General features: G+C 42.4%; 1 protein-coding gene across 21 annotated transcripts in view; it reads right to left on the reverse strand.

Moving 5' to 3' along the window:
- plecb (plectin b) overlaps positions 1 to 22,602 on the reverse strand; it is a 131,621-nt gene that overhangs the window by 11,141 nt on the left and 97,878 nt on the right. For 9 of the 21 annotated variants that reach the window (XM_076889842.1, XM_076889841.1, XM_076889844.1 and 6 more), the window contains 31 exons: positions 22,435 to 22,524; positions 21,806 to 21,841; positions 21,169 to 21,246; positions 20,942 to 21,046; positions 19,289 to 19,455; positions 16,177 to 16,292; positions 15,927 to 16,030; positions 15,092 to 15,211; positions 14,223 to 14,318; positions 13,987 to 14,114; positions 12,717 to 12,810; positions 12,353 to 12,507; positions 11,902 to 12,223; positions 11,715 to 11,792; positions 11,434 to 11,595; positions 11,195 to 11,299; positions 10,987 to 11,082; positions 10,757 to 10,882; positions 10,496 to 10,648; positions 10,234 to 10,388; positions 9,993 to 10,119; positions 8,194 to 8,377; positions 8,069 to 8,092; positions 7,290 to 7,447; positions 6,525 to 6,703; positions 6,295 to 6,433; positions 5,755 to 6,111; positions 5,572 to 5,655; positions 5,370 to 5,474; positions 5,119 to 5,217; positions 154 to 3,507 (listed from right to left, as the gene is read on the reverse strand). In XM_076889842.1, coding sequence (XP_076745957.1) covers positions 154 to 3,507; positions 5,119 to 5,217; positions 5,370 to 5,474; positions 5,572 to 5,655; positions 5,755 to 6,111; positions 6,295 to 6,433; positions 6,525 to 6,703; positions 7,290 to 7,447; positions 8,069 to 8,092; positions 8,194 to 8,377; positions 9,993 to 10,119; positions 10,234 to 10,388; positions 10,496 to 10,648; positions 10,757 to 10,882; positions 10,987 to 11,082; positions 11,195 to 11,299; positions 11,434 to 11,595; positions 11,715 to 11,792; positions 11,902 to 12,223; positions 12,353 to 12,507; positions 12,717 to 12,810; positions 13,987 to 14,114; positions 14,223 to 14,318; positions 15,092 to 15,211; positions 15,927 to 16,030; positions 16,177 to 16,292; positions 19,289 to 19,455; positions 20,942 to 21,046; positions 21,169 to 21,246; positions 21,806 to 21,841; positions 22,435 to 22,524 — 7,296 coding nt within the window. Of the gene's footprint in view, positions 1 to 153; positions 3,508 to 5,118; positions 5,218 to 5,369; positions 5,475 to 5,571; positions 5,656 to 5,754; positions 6,112 to 6,294; positions 6,434 to 6,524; positions 6,704 to 7,289; positions 7,448 to 8,068; positions 8,093 to 8,193; positions 8,378 to 9,992; positions 10,120 to 10,233; positions 10,389 to 10,495; positions 10,649 to 10,756; positions 10,883 to 10,986; positions 11,083 to 11,194; positions 11,300 to 11,433; positions 11,596 to 11,714; positions 11,793 to 11,901; positions 12,224 to 12,352; positions 12,508 to 12,716; positions 12,811 to 13,986; positions 14,115 to 14,222; positions 14,319 to 15,091; positions 15,212 to 15,926; positions 16,031 to 16,176; positions 16,293 to 17,357; positions 18,046 to 19,288; positions 19,456 to 20,941; positions 21,047 to 21,168; positions 21,247 to 21,805; positions 21,842 to 22,434; positions 22,525 to 22,602 lie in introns of those variants that run through there. The other 12 variants (XM_012923456.5, XM_004566778.6, XM_004566783.6 and 9 more) reach the window with 9 other exon arrangements.

The raw sequence follows: 22,602 nt of genomic DNA on the forward strand, positions 1-22,602 counted from the left end.
GTGAAAAAAATTAAATCATATTCAGTAAAAAATATGGTGATATGATTAGTGTAAGGAAGGAACAGAGGAAACTTTAAGAATGAAGTGAGTTAGCTTTTTGATAGAGTTAACAATGACATAAGCTGCTCTGTTATGCCATTTTTGACACAATACCTCTTTAGACTTATTTTGACGTTCTTCAGCCTCCTTTTTCAGTCTAGCCTTCTCGTTCTCTAGGTCTGCAATAGCTTTGCGTAAATCATCGGACTCTTTGCTGGTATTTAGTCTCTCAAATTCCAGTCTTTCCACTACAGTCATTTTTTCTTGGGTAGCAATTTCAGTCTCGTGAAGACGGGCAGCAACTGTATCGGCTTGTTTCTTGAATTTTTTAGCCTCTTCTTCAGCTCTGGCCTGGGCTTCACTGAGCTGAGAAACCTGAAGTCTGAGTCTTTCAGCTTCAGCCATGATCTCCAATTGCCTTTTTCGCTCTACTTCCAGTGACTTGTGATATTCCTCGGATTCCTCCTCCAGGCGCTGCTGCATTAACTGTTTATCCTCCAGCAGCTTCTGAGCCTGCTCCTGAGCCAAGTCCTTCTGCTTCTGGAGCATTTCTGCTTCAGCCTTGAGTCGAGATGCTTCTTGAATTGCTTGCATTTTCTCTTTGAGCATCTTTTCCGCAAGTGCCCGTTGCTGATTAAGGTCATCTTCTGCAATTTGTCTCAAGCGTGCAGCCTCTTGCGCTTCCACACTAAGCCTAGCAGCGTCCTCTGCAAGCTTTCTCATGTTCTCAGCCTCTTCAGCAAGCAGTTTTTGTGTGCTGTCTTTGTCCTTCTTAATCAGACGCTGATTTTCCTCCTCAATTTTATTTTTCAGTTTGAGCAGTTCCTCCATCTGGACCTTGACTTTGAACAGCTCCTCCTCCACCTGGCCCCTTTGTTTGACGGCATCGTCGACCTCGTCTTTGAGGCGCTGGAGTTCTTCATCTAGGACAGATTTTTGCTTATCAGTTTCATCAAGCCTCAGCTTAACCTTTGTGAGCTCTTGCTCCACTTGGAACTTCTGTTTTAACGTTTGCTCGGCCAGCTTTTTGTGCTTTGCCATTTCAGCGTCAGCTTGCTGCTTCTGCATGAGCGCTGCAGCCTCAGCTTGGGCTCGTTTGGCAGCTTCAAATTCAGCTTCCTTCCTCAGTCGCTCAGCATCTTCCTGAGCCTTGGCTTGGTTTGCGGCTTCTTCCTCAGCGGCTGCTTTCTGCCGTTCTGCCTCCTCTGCTTGCTGACGAAGGAGAGCTGCCTCTCTTTCTGCTTTCTCCTTAGCAGCTTCGGCCTCTTTGGCCAGCTTCTTGGCTTTCTCATACTCTTCCTTGAGCTTCTTCTGCGTGATGCTGTCTTCTATCTGTTGGGCAAGGACGCTTTGAACCTGTTGCTCTGCTGCACTGCATTTGTGGGCTGCCTGTTGGGCCACAACAATCTGTTTTTCAGCTTCTTTGTCAGCCTCATCTTTCTGCTTTCTGGCTTCTTCTGCTTTCTTCCTCAGCCGTTCAAGCTCTTCTAGGGCTGCCTTACGCTGCCTGGCGGCCTCTTCCTCTGCAGCAGCAATCTTCTTCACCTTTTCCTCTGCTTCCCTCCTCCTCTTCTCCTCCTCAAGGGCAAGCTTCCTCAGTTTCTCTGCTTCCTCTTCGGCTCTGATCTTGCTTTGGTGGGTTTCATCTGCAATGTTTTTCAGCTTGTTCAGTTCCAGCTCCAGATCCAGTTTTCCAGATGAGGCCTTTTCAAAGTTGAGTTTAAGAATCCGGATTTCTTCTTCGACAATTCGCCTCTGTTTGAGTGTGTCATCCACTATGGCTTTCTGTCTTTCCATTTCTGCCTCAGAGGATTTTTTGAGTTGCACAATCTTTTCCTCAATCTCTTGCTTGTGCTGGTTGGCCTGGTCTTCAAGAGCTTTCCTCTGGTAAGCCTCATCCTCAGCTTGCCTCCGGAGTCTCTCATTTTCTGCCTCCTTCTCTTTCAGGGCAATTTCGGCCTCTGTTTTTAAGCGAGTGGCCTCACTGATCGCAGCCAGCTTCTCTTTGAGAATTCTCTCAGCTTCTGCCCTCTGACGAGCTGCCTCTTCCTCAGCAATCTGCCTCTGATGCTTAGCCTCCTCTGAAATGGCTCTAAGCCTGCTTGCCTCCTCAGCAAGGTCCTTCATCTTGGCAGCTTCTGCCTCAAGTAGTTGCTTGCTCTTCTCTGTATTAGACATGGACTCCTTTTCTGCCTTAGTCTTCAGCTGAATGAGGATATCCATTTCACTCCTAACTTTGGCCAGCTCATCTTCTAGCTGCTTCCTTTGTTGCTGAGCTGCAGCGACTTCATTCTTCAGGCGGTAAAGTTCATCTTCAAGGAGGGATCTCTGCTGTTCTGCGTTGTCAAAGTCCGCCCTGAGTCGAATGAGCTCCTGCTCGGCAGTGAGTTTCTGCTGGGCTGTGCTGTCGGCTATCTTCCTCTGCCTCTCAAGCTCTTCTTCAGCCATTTCTTTCTGCTTCAGGGCTGACTCCTCGGCTTTGGCTCTCTTTTTAGCCTCACGCTCTGCCTCCTCCTTTTGTTTCTCAGCTTCCTCTTGAGCGAGGGTCTTTTTGTGAGCTTCTTCTTCGGCCTGCAACCTCAGACGAAGAGCCTCATTAGCCTTCTGCCTCCATTTCTCGAGCTCTTTTTCAGCCTCTTCTCTGGAATTTTCTGCGTCTTCTTGTTGTTTCTTGAGGCGTTCTGCTTCCTGTTGCAGCTGAAGGACAGCACCATGCTCCTGCTTGAGTGATTCCTCCAACTTTGAGGTCTTTTCCGCAAATGACATGTGCTTGCTCTGGAGTTCAGCTGCAGCACTTTGCTGTGCAGCCTCATGAGCGACCTTGATTTGTTTTTCCTTTTCAATCTCTGCTTGCTTCACTTGTCTTTCAGCCTCCTCGGCCTGCATCCTGAGGTTTTCAAGGTCCTCCAGAGCTTTTTGCTTTTGTTTAGCAGCTTCCTTCTCTGCCTCAGATTTGCGCTTGAGTTCCTCTTCAGCCTGGCGCTTTTTCTGCGTCTCTTCACTTACTTGTTTACGGAGCTTCTCAGCCTCATCTTGGGCAAGCTTTCTGAGTTTTTCTGCTTCAGCCGCTCTATCGCGAAGCTGCTGGAGCTCAGATTCGGCGGTATACTTTTGTTTTTGTGTTATCTCGAGTTGGATCCTGATGAGGCGGATTTCCTCTTCGATCTTAGTCCGGCTGTGAAGCGCTTCATCTACCTGTTGACTTTTGTCCTTGATTTGCTGCTCTGAGAGATTTTTGAGCTCCTGCAGCTCCAGCTGGATGTTGGTCTTTTGCTTCTCTGCATCTACAGCAGCAATTTCTCTCTTGCTTACTTCTTCCTGCATTTTGAGCTTCAGCTCTTGAGCCTCTTTCTCAGCTTTGGCAATAGCCTTCGCGTGAGCTTCAGCTAACTGCTTCTGTTTGTCTAACTCTGCCTGCATCTCGGCCATTTTTTTCCGCTCTTCTGCTTTGAGTTTCTCTGCAGCTTTCTGCATTAGTGGAAGCAAATGGTAAAGAAAGGATTATAATCAAGCATGACAGGTTAAAGGTAATACATCACATTTGACCTGCTCGAAGCAGTGTGAATTAAAATTGTAAGTACTGTGGTAATCACAGCCAAAACACACACTGCAACAAGCATCTAAATGTACTGTATTACCCAGGCAATGTTAATGTTAAAATTAGCTTAGTAAAAGATCATTCACTAGTTGCAAATTAGATGCACATTCATCAAAGTCATGTTAAATTCACGATGCAAGTAAAACGATTCAGATGGCAGTGGATCTATTAATGTATGGGAACAAAATATCACTTCACAACACAGCAAGAAAAACATGGCATGTGACTGTAGCTGTAACTGAACTATGTCAATCTGTGCCATAAAATTGGATCAATTAAACTGTTTAAATTAGCACTATAAATGGATTCACCACACTCATGAATAGAATTTATGGCGAGCTTCTAATGCTCATGTTTCCTGCATTTGAAAGTTTGTGAGAAAACTTAAGTGAGGTTTGTTGAAATAGTTTAATGTTAGAAATCACCACTCTTTTTTTTTAATCTTATCCAATGCACTGGGGGTTCTTTAAATCACTATTTGTGACAAAATGGAGAAAGCAAAGGCGAAGTCAATGATAAGAGGCTCAAGTCAACCCAGTGTATATTAGGAAGCTCGCTTATGGCTGTGTTAATTTCAGGAAAAGTTGTAAATTTACAGGATGAGCTGTTAGTAAGAATATTAGTGACTTTGAGACAGTATGAATGGCTGCAGTGTTTATATAAAGAATGGAGTGAAAAAAATGTCCGATGGAGTTTGACAGAGACAAAGGATGATGAAAGTAATAGGGTCGGTAGGTACCCCAAAAACACTGAATAATTTACCTCTTTAATGCACAGGTTAAGCATTCATCATGGCAAAGCACTGGCAAGCAGTTAAGAGAGGCAAAGAAGGAAACAAAACATCAGGGTTAGAAAATAATGTAACACTTTAAAGTTGTGTTACTGTGGAAAAAGAAAGAGAGCTGAAGATCATGATAACCAGGTTGAACCTTAGATCAGAACTTTGGGTTTGACCTCGGGAATTAATGCGAAGGAAGAAAAAGGAAGCTTGAAAAGAGTGAAAGAAAGAACCCCTCGTTCTAAGTCTATAAATGACACAACACACAGAATGGATGGAAATGGAGAACCTAACACTCCAACTTAACAAATCTACTTTCATACTGCATCCACGTGGGTGAATGAGCTTTATACACTGTTTGTTTTCTGGTATTTTTAATAACCTTAAATACCATTTTAACTAATCCCTATTAGATATTAGCCTTACGTGTGTATTTCACTGGAAAAAATATCAGCTACAGCAGGCCAATGTTTCACGCATAACCAGTGTAAAGAATCTATTTGTCACCTGTACATTAAATATAATGTATATATGGGTTTGTGTGTGCATAAAACACACAAAGAAAAGTGCGTGCTTGCATGCCTGTGGTTCAGTGACTGGCAATTTCTCATCTGTGTTGGTTAGATGTCAGTTTGATTGGTTTGTTAGGTTAATGTTAGATAGAATTTAGTTTGTTTGGGATCCTCGGCCAGTTGTCACGCACCTCGTCGTCGTCCAGGCGGCGCTGCGTGTCTGTGATGAACTTGATGTACTGACTAGTCAGAGTCATCAGTTCGCTGTACCTGGTCCTCAGTGTTACATACTGATACAGGAGAGAAAAAAATAACATTTAGAAATGCAACAGCTTCAGGAATATTGTTTTCACAGGGTCAGTGGTTAGTGGTAGAGTTAACCTTCAATTAAAAAAAAAAATTACCTTTTTTCTGTAATGATTTCCAGTACTCATAAACTCACCTCCTGAATAATGTTGTCAGAAGCTGAATCCAGTTTGGTTTTCTTGAGGGGCGAGACAAGAGGTTCCACCTGAGCTTTGTAGGCAACCAGTTGGAGTTCATAGTCCTATTAGCATGAAACACATTACAGGTTATTTCAGTAAATGCTCTAAACTGCAAGATTTATCGAAAAAATATGCAGAATAGTGTTATTTCAGGCTCGCCTTGATAGTATCAATGTATGCTTTAGCATATTTTTGACACTCATCAACTTTGTCTTTGTTCTGTTCGATCTCCTCCAGCAGTTTCTGTGTTGAAAGGAAAAGGGTTCAAATAAAAGTTAATCTCAGCAGTTTCACTCGAAAATAAAGCAAATAATGGTGCTAATATTAGATCGTTGAACATACTTTCTCCTGGGCAAGTTGCTCCTTCAGCGTTTTGCTGTCGGTGATAGGCACAGCCTGAATCTTCTCCTGTCTTTGCTTAGCATCGGCAATCCAGCGGATTAGCCAATCATAGCTCTCACGATAGTAACCGAGCTGGCGGCCGAGCTGCTCTAGCTCTCTCTGGCGAAGGTCGATCTGGGTGAACACGGCCTTCCAACGATCCTGGAGGCTGGACAGCTGCTGGCGGAAGTGGTCGAGCTCAACGTCGCGCTCGCTGTGCACACGAGCCATCTTGTCGCTCACGGCAGAGGCTTTTTTCAGTTCTTCTTCCAGGGAATCAAACACTGGCTGTTCACCCTCAGCTTCAGTGCGCATTTTCTGCAGGTTTTGTACAAAGAACACCAATAAACAGTCTGTAAATACATCAGAACCGGGCAAACCTACTATTAAAAGTGTGACTTCTATTTCTTAAACAGAATCAATTGAGAATAGTTCTTTGTAACATAAGTAAGATTTCTGTAAAAAGAGGCTTGGCAAGAAAATAAGTCATGTATTGTTTACCTTAAGCTTTGCTCTGTAAGTCTCTACTTCCTTGACATCACTGGGCACAGTGTGAACTTCACGCAGACAGTCCTCATACTGCTTGAGAACGCCTTCAGCACCCTGTGTGTTGCGGATGACCATTTCCACAGTCTTTAGCCTGAGACAAGGAGCAATTAATTAATTAAGGAGATCTAAGTGCACTAGAAAACAGCACATTTTCTCTTTGCAGTCAGTTATTAGGGACTTACTTCTCAAGATAAACAGAGGAAAGAATGTGGGCATGATCCATCTTCTGTACAGTGAGGTCGAGCTCTGACCGCAGCACAGGAGCTGAGGTGGAAGGCTGAGGGGAGGCCAAGACTTCTTGTGTCTTAACAGACACCTTATCAAGGTCCTTCTTAAGGCTGTCAAGTTCTCCCTGAACTTTCTGTACAACAGAGAAGACAAGCATGAAGAACAAAGAAAAACCCAAAAAAATCCAAGCCAGCCGACTATGAACAACTGAAAGAAAAAAAGGAACATTTAAAATTTTAATTAAACTAAGCTCGAGGAGAGCAGGAACCAGAGGCACATGGCAAGTTTTCTGCCATCGTTAACAATTTAACCCCATTTTTATGTGTCAACCAAACTCAAATAACTCAAAACTTTTATTTTTGCACAAAGCCCTAAGCTGAACTTCACCTACTAGCAGGGCTGTACAGCTGCTGGATTGACGCCAGCATCCCAGCTCTCATTGAATTACATATAAGCTGTTAAGCACTTAAATTGATTTTAATTCTCTGCTGTGTTTCCACATTTTAAACCTACTGCAACGATTCATTAATTCAACCCCCACTCCATCCTTCTGCATGGATTCTGGTTCAGTTAGCTACTTTTGCTTCTCATCAATAACACATTTAGTCAACTATCCAACAAACCTATCCGTCTTTTAACCACAGCACAGCTATTTTTGGTTTCATTTGATGCCTCATTGCCATTTCTGCACAGAACACATTTAAATTTGAGCTCTGTACCTTCTGCTCTGTGGTCTTCTGAATACACTCTTTGAGAGGCTCTTTTTCCACAGGTTTGCGAATGCGTGCCACAGTACCAGCCTCGCAGTCCTCTATACGCAGACGCAGGTCCTTCAGCTCAGAGATGTAGTTCTTACACAGAGTCTCATTCTGTTGACCTGTGAACACATTTGTATTAGTTTAGAATCGTAGGAATAGAAAAGATCATCCGTTTTGAAAAGGCTATATTTGAATTTCCCAACTCTGGGACTAATAAAGACTATCGATAGTCAAACTCATCCCATACTTTTGCATGAATGTCGAGTCGCAAAAGTCACTGCTGTTGTTACGCTACCTACCAGCAATGGCTGTGAAATTAAAGCACTCTGAAATTGAACTATTCTTGTTAGTATGAAACATTCAATTCAATTTTAATATGACACATCCTAAGATGTCATGTCCACAAATAGATAATGCTGTACTGCTGCACTGTAATGTTTTCGATCACCTGTGTCACACCTTCCATGCAGTTCTTCATATATGATGTGTAAAATACACGCAGCTCCAGCCATATCTATAGCATACACAACATATGCACTACCCAAGTACCTAAAATCAGAACACATATTCTACTTGGTGCAGAGCTGCCACAAAAAAATGCATATTGAAAATCAAAGCAACGTGCACTCACACATGACTAAAGACAAACACGTGTTTTGGGACATTCCATCAAAGGCTGGAAGGCGTGTACACATATTAGTTTGGTGAGCAGTAGTTTGTGCTTGCTTTAAGTCACTCACCTTTAACCCTAACAACCATTATTCCTGAAAGGTGAATTGACAGTTATATACTGTTCAGTTGCTACACACTTGACCTCGGTAAAACTATGAATCATTAAAATCAGTTTGTTAAAATCAGATCTCACCTTTCTCCATGGAGCGAAGCAGGTTGTCGAAATGCTGGGTGGACTTGGTGTAGTCGTCCTCGACCTGCATGCGGTCATCGGGGCCGAAGAGCTGCGAGTCCTGGCTGTCATGCATGAAGTCCTGGTAGTGAAGCTCCAGATTCCGCATGATCAGCCTGTACTCTTCTGGCTTCATGGTCTTTAACTGCACACAATGAAGAGAAGCAGTGGAGGAATTAGGAGACAGGACTTGGCGCAATGTCGTCAAAGCACAAACAAGGCCCCTTTTATCGTCAGCTACACCAAACTTGGTACACACTGAAATGGAATTTCCATTTCCAAACATGGAATGAACCACAATGAAGTTCCCCTCTTTGTCAGCTCTACAAGTTTTAGGTGATACTTTTACTTTAGTACCAACCAATGTTCCCTCTAATTTTTCACGTGTCTGAGCGAACACACAAACTCCCTGAGCGGTCCCTTGGACCACTGTGAGCGACATCAGACGTGTGCACTGTGGTCACGCCGGCATCTAATCCATCCAAGTTACATGGTTTATTAAAATTATCAAATTACAGCATTTATGTTAGACTACTTTTAATTAACTGCTTTAGCCCACTTGCAATGAAAATGTAAAAAAAAAATCTAGTCATTGACCTGTGTAGTATGTTAACACTATTGGAAGTAAAAATAACTTGAACTCCAATTTTGAAAACACAACTTTCTTTCTTTTTAAAGTAACTCAGTTTGGCAAACAAAGTTTTTTGCAGCTATTTTTTTTTTAAATGCAGCCAAGGCGGTTTTTTAAATAAACATTTCAAACTATTTTTAGAACAATCAGCTGTTCTGCATCAAATCTGATGCCACACAATTTGTGCCACTCCAAAAAAATAATTTCTGTCCACTATGAGATAAAGGAGAACAGCCTGAAACCTGCAGGCCTGACAGCAGGAGATGTATCACTGCTGTAACACCTGTAACATTCAGCAGTCGCCTCATTGTTCTGACACACACAACAAAAACTACAGTACACACTAACTACACAAGATTTGCGCTAAACGTCTCAAATCTCTCACATCTCAAAGCACCACCGTCACTCCTAAAACTTCCCCCCGTTTCTTAACAACTAGATACCACGTTGCCATATCATTTTTTGATTGGTCGACATGGTACTTTTTTGGACGAATAGGAAAGGGAGAGGGGGTGGAGTTTGTTTTTGCTCACAGGTGGAGAGCGCTTTCGAGCCTTTTTTCTTATAAAACGCCGTTTTTACCGTTTATTCCCGCAGTAAATATAAACAACAATAGTATTCAGGAAAAAACAAACAAAGATTGCATATATTTTTATCATAACTCTGGTTTTACGTGGCCTATCAACACAATTTAAAAACTGGTATAAAGTCCACACTTTTTCCGTTAATTGTTTCGTCTGTCCTGCTCACATCTCCAATGGTTGTACACGTTGTCATTAATGTGGCTTCACTCCACATCAGCCACGCCGCTTTGCTAGCTAAAACACCGGCGTCGGCACATAAGGACGCTGTCATAGCCTGTCAACCATGTTGATTAGCTGCGTATATACGAATGTAAATCGCATCATTTGCTGGACTATGGGATAAGGTGGCATCGTTCTAATCCCATATGGGAGCAGCCAGTCACTTACTGACTAACACTGCAAAACAGAATTGTTAAAGTATTAATTTTAATTTCAATTCAGGTTAGATTTTTGTTGTGCGCAACACAGATTTTCTCTGCACAGAGACCGTGCCAGCAGTGCACAATTGCGCACGTGCGCAGCTTAGAGGGAACATTGGTACCAACCATTGTGATGTTCCAGGAGCGTATCTGTGTGAAGTCTTTCATCAGGTACTGCCATGACAGTAGACTCTTCATGTTTATATGGAGCATCTGCCACATGGACACCATTCCCTGATGACCTGCATCCAGACTACAGTAGGACAATATTGTGCATTATGGGAACAAAAGAAAAAACAAATTAAATAATTGACATGATCAAGCCAAGATGTCGTCGTCACATAGGGGATCAATTTTATAGCCACACCTGGACACACCGTCCACAGCCTCCTTGTTGACAGGAGGTACAATGAAGCAGACAGAAGGCACCATCGCCTCGTGTCCAGAACGGTTCAAGACCTTCCACTTGAAGGGCTGAGAGTTGTTGAGGAGTGCACACTCATCTCCTTTGTGGACAGTGATCTGAAAAGAAGCCAGGATATATTAAAGTAGATGTAGTCTCAGGATCTGTGGCAATCATGATTGCAATGGTGAATGATTAAGCATTTCCACAGTGGAAATAATCCAACCTCCTGCTGTTTGAAGTCACAGACAGCCTGAATGGGCAGTTTGCCTTTGATGGAAGTGGTGGGGTTTCGTGGTTTCAGCTGGATGATTGACCTGGATCTCTTGTTCAGGCCGGCCACCACAGTCTTGAATTCATTCAGCTGTTCTTTCTCTTCCTGTTGAAAAGAAGATTAAACTAGATTACAGTAAGAGAAAGCAGACCCCTATCTTGATGCTTTTATTAAAGTGTGTGTGCGGTACGATGCATTTGAACATGTACATACCGCAGCATCCTGCAGCAGATCCTCTAGGCGTGTGGCTGTTGTAGAGCGATCACAGCTGTATTTCTTTTTCATGTTCTCTTGCATTTTCTTCATCTTGTCCTGAGCCTCTTTAACGTCGGCAAAGAACTGTAAAGAAGGAGATCACATGAGGCGGACAATATTCCTGACTCTATAAATATGAGGGATGATTATCCTGGAGATTTATATTCCTAAATGTCTGTGTTCCATACCTGGTAGTAGGCTGTGTTTTCTTTGAGATGAGCCTCTATACAGCAGCACAGCTGGAGGATCCAGCTCCACTGAGTCTGCAGGGCAGCTGTGAAGGACTGGTAGAGATCAAGAAGATATGACAATGACAGTGCATTAGTTTGGACACATTTAGGTCTATATTCTGCATGCAGATGTCTTCTGCTCAGCTGGATTAACTACTGCAATTACCTCAACGGTCTTCTTGCCTGGATGTCCATCCCTGACAAGTCTGTCTCCCAAAGTCTGGATGTCATTGACCTTCTTCTCCCTCAGCTCCAGTTCTCGCATGAGACCCTGAAGAATTGAACAGATGTAGTTGAAAATCTGCTTATTTGTTGAACATCTGTCAGTGAATCTACAGGGCAGGATTAGGGGATAAAAATGAGCAACTGTGAAATTTTAGATTTGGTTCTACTTCTTAAACGCACCGAGTAATTGTCTTTCTTTGCTGTCATGTTAGTGTTCCTGTCACTCCAGTCAAAGTTGACCTCTTCCTCTTCTTTGTCATTCAACCACATCAGCTCTTTAGTAGCAGCGCTGACAAAGGCATGCAGTGATTCCAGATTTCTTAGGCGGAACTTGGAAGAGTTCTGAAAAAAAGAAGAAGGAATATTTACAGCTGATTAAAGATCCATAGCTTATATTTATAGCTTCAACCTTTTGTGCTGAGTGATTAAAATCTGAAATCAGATTATTTATGAATATTTACCAGTAGTTTGCCATACTGAAGGTCCAGTTTTCCCAGGTATTCTCTGTATGTGGCCTTGCTGACAGGAGATAATTGGGTCTATTGTATATGAAAACCACAAAATGACATTATTAGGAAATAGGGAACCACTTTTATACATACTTAAAATCTGTATGTAGACTTTTTAGTGGTCCGATAGAAACACTACCTCATCAGCCTTAGCCCGTTCGATTTTGGATTTGAAGTCCTCCACGGTCTGATGCAAGCCTCTGTGGCTGCCCAGCTGGGACTCCATCGAAGGCAGATCAGATCCCCACTCTGCGTTATCGATGCGGCGCTGGTTCTCCTCCACCCAGGCCAAGAGATCTTGAACATAACGCAAGGTTACGTCATCCAACTCGGGCCGTCCCTTCACGGAGGTCTGCTGGACGCTCTGGGTAATTGGGACCTGGGCAGTAGTCACGGCAGACTTCAGACGAAGATTGTAGTCAGTGCGCAAATTCACCAAGCGCTCATGGAGGCGGTAAACTCTGTCAATGAAAAATAAAAACACAGACACACACAAGTACAGACAGACAGCAGTTAGTTGACAATGCCCTTGCTTTTTCAGCTTTCTATTTTGAAAGTTCACTTAAATTCAGCACACACACAGCACTCACCTGCGGTACATCTGTTCAGCCTGAGGGTGGCGCCCATCCTTGAGTACCTGCACGTCATTGAAGAGCAGGCGAATGACATTGTCTGCCTTGTCCAGCTCCCTCTCCACCTCTGCTGCGTGCTGAGCTGGTTTCCCTGCGTTCAGCAGACGGATGTCCTGGAGGAAAGGAAGCCAATTAAAGTATTAATCTTAGCCTTGTTCTTAGTTGGTCACGCACATCAGGATACAAAAAAATGCTAATGACAGTGACTGGAAAATGCATTCCTGTGATTTTTTCTTTCCCTTTGTACACTAATCACTCGGTTTCTGGATTTCATGTCAGTTTGTCAACTCATACTGCAGTAACACATAGCAGTTTAACTCACCGTCTGCAGCAGGGTCTCCAGGTGGGTAAGCTGCTCATCACACATTCCTGACTCCTTCTGGACTTTACCACAAATCCTCTGAAGTCTCTCGAGTCTAGATATGATCAGAGCAATCAAATTAAATCAAGAGGAAAATGGATAAACTGTCCTCCCCATTATTTAATAGCTAAACGCCCATCGTGTAACACACGCCAGAGCTCACAACAAAACCTTCACAACACTTACGGGACCCTGCGTTGCAGCAGATACTCCAGTTTGTGAGGGTCAGTCACAAAAGCCATATCGCATTTCTTCTCAACAGATTTCAATTCAAGCTATGAAAAAGTTGGCTCTTCTTGGCTCTCACACGCCCATTACTCTGCCACGTACGTGCCCAGAGGGGGACAAAAATGCCTTTCTTACAAAGAAGTCCGGTCAGTCCATTCAGTCATTCCACATCCCAGAGAACTCCATAAACAAGGCTGCGAGACTGCAACATGACGGGGCTGTCTTGTGACAAGAAGCCATCCCATTTTGTCCCAAGCGTGACACAACGCTGTTCTAAGTACACAAAAATGTACAATTTTCTCATACCTAATTATGTCTTTATGTGCGTCCAGTTATGGGGAACACAACCCTTTTATCTCATTATAGAGCAACCCACAAATGCAGAAAAATACTCTTAGAATGTTTTAGCTACCAGAAAAGAACAAATGTGCTAAACAATTTGGCTACTCGAGAGGGGGAAAATGAAGGCAATTATTTATTTAACCATTCAAATATTAATATATAATGAATAAAATGCAACTGGATATTATTTTGCCATTCCCCAATGAACATAACTGGCTAATTTAATAAAGCTAAAGACAGGCAACAGGCTCACTGCCTTTTGTCAATTATCATGAAATGCCTTTGATAAAACTGTGTCTTTGTGTTTTAAATGGATTTAGTTTACTAGCCTATGATCATCTGCTTATTCCAGTTGAAAATATGTCCCTTACCAGGATTTAATGTTAGCTTAGCTCTTTTCCCAAAGTTAACTATGAAGAGTTAAACTCTTTATTATTTTTAGAAAAACAAATGCGTCACATGTGTTTTATTTATAACTTGGTATATTTGTGCATTATTCCCAGTAAGGTTGACAATTATATCACCACCTTCTTATTAAATATGGCTCTCAAGGGATTTTTCTTTTGCAGTTTGTTGTTGGCACAGCAGTCCTTGCTAAAGAAAAACTGATGCAATTCAATCTTGATCACAATCATCATATGTCTTATAAATCTGTCCCAACCTCTCAAACTCGATCCTGAGGAGTCGTTCTCTCTCAAGAATGGCCACGTGGAGTCGACCCCACTCCTTCTCCACATCAATGGGATGGTAGCCTGGAGGGACTTTGACCTGACCAGCATGCACTGCACTCTGTATATGGAAGTAGAAAGCATTTAGTTGTGAAGCGTTGGTATAACAGTGCTGAAGGAACGGAACAGAATTCAACTTATTAAATTAAATGATTGTTGGTTAACTTGCCTCAAAGGACTGGTAGATGTGTTTGGAGTGGCTCTTATCAGTCTCTTTCACTGGCAGCTCTGTCTCTTTGAACTTCAGGAACTGGCGCCAAAGAAGCTTAAAGGGAAAAAAAGAAACACAAAGAAATTGTTTATTTTTAAATTAGATTTCCCTTTATTCATTCTAATAATTTTATAGACCTCAAATTATCTATAAAAGTTCCTGGTATTTTTTTTAAAATCAGAATTGTCAGATGGTAAAACCCTAATTATATGAGTATGAATACAATAAAGTAACACATCCTGTGACAGCTCTGTGACCAGCAGTGGGGTGAAACAGTATTCACACATTCCTGTGACCACAATAAACTCATTTAGCCTCGGAAATCTTTCTGCCCCAAAGTGTCTAAATGAATTTGATTGAGTATATTAAAAAGAACACCCTAGCCTGCTACTTTTAATACAAATATTCTACTAATACAGACGTTCAAAGAAATGTAGAAAAATACTAAAGTCACGCTATGCTTTTGTAAAGGGAGTGCTGACAGGGAGTGGTGATTCTCCCGAGGATTAACTTAAGCATTATCTGCCTTATGGCTGTCTTTTCTCAGCTCCAGCACTGCCCCACCTTCAGTACAACAATGCTTGTGAGTATAGTTGTCTCTATCTGCCTACAGCCAGACATTATGTAAGCATGTCCTTTGATCCAATAATGGATGGCTGCAAACGTATTCCCATTTTTGAGACAGGTGCTATGTTTTAATTGTTTCTTAAGAACATAATGAGAACTTATCGGTGTGTCTTTCGATATTGCTCAACTGCAAACATGCCTGTAACAAAATCCCTGGCCTAGAGACAAAATAAGCGCATATCCTTAGCATATCGTCTCACCTCTATCTCCTCGTAGCTGGCAGGAAACTTCCTCTCTTCGAAGATCATGACATGGTGACGGATCCACTGGAGCAGAACAGTCACCAGCTCGTAGTACTCCTGCCAGCGCAGCTCCAGCTCCTGCAGCCAGCACAGCAGAAAAGATAGCTGCGAGTTTAACAACAAGAAACAGGGCTCTTCTCCTGCATCTCCATTTTAGTTCACTCACACACAACCCTAAACTCAATTAGGTGGCAACAATCCAGGTCTTATGCGAGTAGACAAAGAAGCAGAGGCTAGAGGAGAGGTTGTTAAAGTGTGAACTGCTGAAGGAGGAAAGTGGGAGAAATAATAAGTGGGGCCAGACAGAAAGGAGCATGGTTTTTTTAGCGTTTTTTTGGATTTCATGTACGTGGGGTCATAGCCACGCCTGTGAGGACAGTAATGTGAAAAGAAAAAGTCCTCAGATGTATTCAATATTCACTATAACACAGCTCAACTTTAAACTCTGGACACTGAATCAAGTAAACGAGTTTGTGCGTGTGCGGAAGCTACATGTTTTTCTATAAACAGACAATGGGTGACAATAAATGTTCAAATCCTCACTGTCTTGGTAGCTGTAAACACCACAGGTTGTTCATTTCCTGTGATACTTACTTTCACAAGACTTCAATTTGTCTTTGAAGCTTTAACAGGATAAGAATAAAACTGACTACAAAAGCTAAGTTTAGGCACAGTCACAAGCTTCTTCAGTCCTGGTTAAATCTGATAGAGCATTCCATCAGACCAAATTAAAGTGCGCGTTCATGTTGCGACGCTTTATTTTTTTATTTCACTGTCTCCATGTTTTCCTTACGTTGGTTCTCATGCCGTCGTGTACATCAGTGCGAGGCATGGCATCATACAGGGAGGACACGTAAGTGATGATGGATTTCTCATCTGGGTGTGGGACAGCAACATCTGAAAGGATATGGTAAATTTATGTGATGTGACATAGTCACCAGGAGTTTGTGAGTAACAGAATTACTTCAGCTGAAATCGGTCTTAAAAAAAAAAAAAAAAAAGGTTGTCTGTGTCTGTTTGAACACATTTTTGAACACTTTTACCTTCAGGGTCCAGCAGGCGGGTCACACCCAAATCTTTCTCAGCCACACTGAAGGCTTGTTCTAGATTCTCCAGGTTGGTCTGTTGATACACTTTGCCCATGTTGATGAGTCTGGGACTACGGAACACAAAAATGCAACTGATTACCCACAAGGCCACAAGGCCCGCGAGTCCAATGTTCAGAATAACTCCCAATAACATTTGATTCTATATCCTAACGTGTAATAACATCAGACTTCTCAAAAGCACTGGTTTTGAGAAGTCCCCAGTGGGTAAGTAGGATGTTGTCTTCAAAAAAAGCTGCATTTGAAAGGACTAGAAACGCTTCCAGCTTGGCGCACATATAAAATGACACCACCAATGCCTCAACTCAGAGGAAAATGATAGGAAGATAAATATCACACCTGAATGCATTTGCAGAATTAATGCAGTCTCTGCCAGCACGTTTCATAAACATGACCCCAATACAGCATATTAGCAGTAGAACCTCTTAGACCAGGGGTGTCAAACATAAAGCCCGGGGGCCAGAATCGGCCTAGCAAAGACTCCAGTCTGGCCCACTGGACAGCTTTAGAAAATGTTAAGTGGGGCATGGATTCCACAGTAAACATATTAATGTGAATGAATGAAAACTTTATATTTGATAATAAAAGCACAGTCAGAGCAATGAACTACCAGAATATTTTCTGTAGTTTTACACATTTATCATGTAGTTTCACTGGTCCGGCCCACTTTGGACCAATGTGGGCTATGTGTGGTCCACGGTGTAAAATGAGTTTAGCGCCCCTGTCTTAGACCCTCTGCCTGTGGCTGAATGCTGTAGGAGAGCCCGCCTGTTCAGTTTCTGACAGAGCTGCATGAGCACCTGCCTTTTTGTCCTCAGGGTGTTTGACGCTTTCTGGCAGATGTCAGAGCATCTATAGGTGGAATGTAATTTACAGAGCAGCTAACATAATCAAAGCTGACACAAGTTAGGCTGGCAACCAGCCGCAGCTTCACTCCCACAGAGGCAAAAGTTCAAATTTCCAGAGTACAGAGCAGGATGATTGAATGCCTCGCCTTATCTCCTTATCTATCATGCACGCAATCCCCATTACAAAATTTTCAATCAGCAGTTTTAAAGACATTTCCAAATCTACAAATTCGAACGTGCAAGCAAAAGAGAGTATATGCAGATACATACAAATCTCTCATCGTTAGAGTGGAATGGTCCCCATTGTATCTGTACACAGGAGAAGACACAGCATGACGGATTTCTCGAACAGAGTATTGTTTTATTGGCGTTGGTGGACTGCTCATGCTCTGACCCCCTCTTCCGTGAAAGCTTCGGGACCTCCATCCATGCCCCAATTCTTCGCTGCTTGAGCGGGCCCCTGAGCTATTAGAGCCCCGTCCTGAGTCCCAGGAAGATCCCTCTGATGGGATATCCTCACACAACATGACCACCCTGTTGTCCACATCGCTGACACTTTCTGACAAGTTCCTGATGAAGCCCAGGCTTCCCTTCTTCTTTTTAGACTTCTTCCTCACACTGAGCATTTTAACACCAACAAGAAGGTCCAAAAGCTGTATCGACTGTAGTTAACAGGTGCGTTAATTTGAGCAAATCTTTTTTAAGGCTTGCCCATTGCATGTAAATGCATCCTGGCATTGTCTCAGGTGTCCATCATCTTCAGAGGATCTGCTTAATCCTTTAGCTGTGATCCCTGCTCGAATTCTTTGCCCTGAAACCTAACTTCAGCTGCGTCTCTGCAAATCCACGCTGGAAACCATCACATATGTGCAGAAAACCTGGAAAATCTTGAATTCGCCGGATGAATGACAGTTCGACAGTAGATTACCCTGAGTTATGCCTCAGCACCAAGTAACGTTACACTTTTCATGTAGCAGACACAGAGTGCTACAGTTACGCCCACACACCACACCCCTGACCTGCATGAAAGGCAGCAATGAGCCAGCCTCAGCAGCCTCCTACAAAAAGAAAAAAAACAAACAGTGCAGGTACGAGCTGAAGTTCAAGAAAACTTGCCCCTGCAAGAGTCTTTTCTCTTTTCTTTTCTAATAATGGATCTAAAGAAATACACCTCTGTCTTATGAAATGTAGCTTTTGTCCCATTTGTACTCTGGAATTATGTATGAATACCGTCATTTTAGGACCAACAAAATACTTCACTTCATTTGCGGATATCCTGAGAAATGCACGCATGTTCAATTCCCAGGATAATAACACACAAAGCACCCACTAATTCTACTAAGAAGACCCACAACAGATTTGTGGGATGTAGCATATTTAGGCTTCAACAAAAAGAGCTTTGGATTTAGCTTTTCAAACTTAGGTTCCCAACAATTTAACAAGCCAGCTGCATTTAACGCAGGAATTACCATCTTATAACGCAGCCAAAGGAGGCACAGAGTTACTCGGGGCCAACACCTACCAGTGGTATTCTAAGCCTTAAGGCTTGGAATCTGCATGAAGGCTCTTTATTGAAGCAGCATGAGCATGTGCACAGTCAGGTGCGGAAAAGTATCTATAAGAGGCATTTTTAAAGGGAGATCGTGGCAAAAATAGTCCAACTGTATCACTGAGTTCAAACAAAGTAAATACGTTTGCAGCTATGCACAGTATGTTGAGGCTCTGTATGGAAGGAGCTATATGCTGTGACTTATTGTCTCTTAGTTAAAATAAATCAGCCATAGTAGCTTTTAACAGCCACTTGTGCTTATCATGTCTAAAAAAATTCTTTCTGTCAATGCTGAGGCCGAGTTTAATTACAGTGCAGGCTTAAACTGGCACTATAAAGTGTAATTTGACATCTGAAAGCGTTCCAACATCACACTCCTGCTCCAGTGCACTCTATACTGAATAAAACTTATGGATGGATGGTTGTGTGTCATGACAAGACCGTGCAAAAAAGCTATGAGAAAGTGCTCCATTCTGGAGACTATGTCAGTCTTAAATATGTTAAGTCTTGTTATGTTGGCAGTGCAGGCTTGGAACAGGGTCGGTACAGGGACCTGCAGCGGGCTTTTCAGTTTGTTCTATGTAATACTAGCATATTTGTTGCCATTGGCGTTGGGCTTATTTTCCATTAAAAAAAAACTGTGCACACTCACTAGTGCTTGTGTATGACAGCATTGAAGAGTTTGCCATCCCTCCAGCTGGTGGTGAAGTTGTCACAGCGGATGCCCTGGTAGCCATCTGTCATCCTCTGAGACCAGAGCAGCAGCTTCTCCTTGGCCGTCATGTCTTCTGACTGGCCGTTGACCTGAATATCTGAGATCTGTAACAGTTTCATGCAAAAGAGCGTTAACACTTGTGGAAGACAGAGAGGATTTGTGGCTAACGCAAGGAATGTGGAAGCAATCCATCATTAGTGGAAACCCAAAAGATGCAGTTTAAAGTGGACCTATTATGCTTTTCTTAAATATAGCTGTTTTCGAGAGGCAGCCAATCAGAAGAAAGCTGGTTTGAAAGAAACTTTAGTGGAATTCAAGTTAAAAAATGGAACTGAAAATAGTCACAATAGGTCCAGTTTAAACAGAATTGCTCAACACCACCTTAATTGACACCTTAGTCATTTCACCTTTAATATATTTCATGGCTGAGAACAGAGTGTCTGTGTTTCACAGGAGGTAGTCGAGTTTTGCCTGACGGATTGCTGGAAAACACCACTGTGTCTGTGGCATCTGGATAACGTTTCATTTGGGGATTTTGATGGTAGGAAAGATGAGTCATAGCAGTCTTGGTTTTTCTCTTTTTTTCCAATTTAACTGAGGGTAAATGAAGTGTAAATGGGCGAGCTAAACTCAGATTCTTCTCTTCTAATAGCTCTGTTCTACAGATGCGATAACACTTTAAATATTCAATTCAGTAAAAAACAAAAATAAGAAAATAAAAAGTATAAAGCCATCATTACTTCATTACTAATACTCACCCCATTACTGTATCTCGAGACTGGCAATTAAATCTGCAATTAAAATCATCCTCCAAAGATTTCTTGGATCAAACCATCTTCTTTCCTTTGTGATCAAGTTAATTTAGGATAATCGGATCAGATTTGTGGGGAGTAGTTTTTCTCTTCCCTTTTAGTCTGGAGCCTTTATGACTCATCAGCAGCCACAGCCCAGCTCTCTTATTTTGCCTCTATTGTATAAAAGTATAAAGACTCTGGGAACGCAGTGTGTATCTAGAGGGCACAATACTATCTTTACCAGAATGCCATAATCAAACCACGCCACTCTCACCTTTTTTTCCCTCTCTGCTTAGCTTCAGCTTTCTGCAATCAAAACCTCAACCATTTTTATATGACTGAGGGTGAGGCCGTGACTATTAGGCTATCACCCAGGGATTTCTGCCTGGCAGCTTTTGGCGTACACAGGAAAGGCAGAAAGAAAGGCCTGGAGAGTATGTGGTAGGGCGTGGAGGATGCCATCAAGCTGTGCACTCCAACCTGACACGCCCTCCCCCTGGGAGTCAGGGAGAGATTGACTCACACTAACACACCCTGACAGTGTTATATTTGTTTAAACGGTTCGTATTAGCTACTAAACTCTAAATACCTGACTAAAGTTTTTATGTTAAAATAATACTTCTATGAGGAATATGATTTAATGAGAGCAATTGATTAAAAAAAAGTCCTTTATGAGAGGTTTTGAAGAGCAGAGTCCCCTCTGATTGGCTCCAAGGAGATGGGAAGCAGCAGCCGAGAGGTTCAAATCCCAGAGACAGAGGTAGACAGCAATAATATAATGAAACATAACACTGACAGAAGAGGAGACCTGGAAGTGGAGGATGATGGTCCATATTAACCCCAGGGTCAACTTAGGGTTCCCATCAGCTATGTCATCGTTTCTGATGTTAACCAGTTTGACCTAAGAAAGCAAAACACTCACGTTACTTGCAGGATTACAGCTGAAACTATCAGTCATCTTCTAACGATTGATATTCGCAGTCTGGTTTTTAAGGGTTTGATGTATCGTTATACATATCATACCTGCCGATGTCTGAGGAAGTCCAGTGCTATCTGTACATTCTGAAGTTTGTGGAATCGCATGCGGCCTTTCTCTCTAGGCTGAAGAGGTGAAAGAACAGATAAAGAAGTGTTTAGTTACATTGCAGACACTCGGTACTCAGTGCTACTGCCATTAGAAAGGACCAATAGCAACAAATAAAAAACAAAAAATGTATGATGTAAAAATCAAAATGAAAATGAAAAACATTTAATAGAGAGGTGAAATTGTTCTCCTTTCTCCGTCTTAGTCCTTTAGTTTACCAGAGAAACAAAAAAATAAACTTATGGGAAATTTGCATTAGCTAAGCCAAATTTAAGCCATCTGTCAGGAAGCAAATATATAATCATGTTGCGTGGCTTGTTTCTGGGCTTCTCAAACAGAAATCAAGGAGAAATTCTCAAACAAACAGAAATCAAACTAAATATTTTCTTGTATACGTTCACAGCAGCTACATGATGAAAGCAAGCCTGTCAGCACAAGAAACAAAAAAGTCCCAGCAACAGAACTCATCATGGCTTGAAGTTCGTGGATACCATGCGCAGCCAAAGAACCGGAAAAGTGCCGATAAATCATTAAAACAAAAACATAATGCCTACTGTAAGTTCCAAACCCACTCACCAACCGAACGCTCCTGGCCATGTCTCTCTCCCTCGGCTAGCCCCAGCAAGAGCAGTGCAAAGGAGAGGAGGCGAAGGCCAGACGGCAATGATCAGCACACACAGAGGAGGGTTAAAGGAAGGCAAACGGGAGAAGGAGGAGCAGAAAAGAAGAACCGTCGATCAGATAGGAGCACAGTTCACAAACACGCACACAGTCTAAAGTGGTAGCAATGTGTTATAGCTATGGATGCATTGTGAAAATGAGCAGAGCTGAAGCCGGTGGAGGGCAGCAGCAGCAGAAAAGCTTTGTGTACAATTTTGAACCCCAGGATATGAAATACATAAGCGTTACGCAAAACAAAGAGAGAAGTAGAAGAAAGTAATTAAAATATATCGAGTGAAATAGGAAGAAGAGGACGGTACACTGAAAAGGAAGTTAAGAGGTGTTTGCTTAGCGTAGTTCAGCTCAGGTTAAGCTCTTGACTGACAACTTGGCTGCTAATATTTTACATTTTGTTGCCACAGGGGTGGCATTCCAGGTCGACCTCATTAAAGTAATCCTTGTGTAGTTAGTCGGGATTAGGTTTGGGTTTGGATGCTGGAGGACTGCGAAAGAATAACTGACAAAAATCAAGAGACTGTACTCACCAGTGTTTCTCCAGAGAGGACCTCCAACAGCGAGATCAGGTTATGTCCATCTCGAAGGTCTTCATACAGGTCTGTCACATGACGCTGTGACTGTCACGGTGGGGGAAAAAAAAAGGAAAACACAGCAGAGAATATGTCAAAAGGATTCATGATGATACAACTTGGAAT

This window comes from Maylandia zebra, linkage group LG11 (assembly GCF_041146795.1).
Source record: "Maylandia zebra isolate NMK-2024a linkage group LG11, Mzebra_GT3a, whole genome shotgun sequence".
NCBI lineage: Eukaryota > Metazoa > Chordata > Actinopteri > Cichliformes > Cichlidae > Maylandia > Maylandia zebra.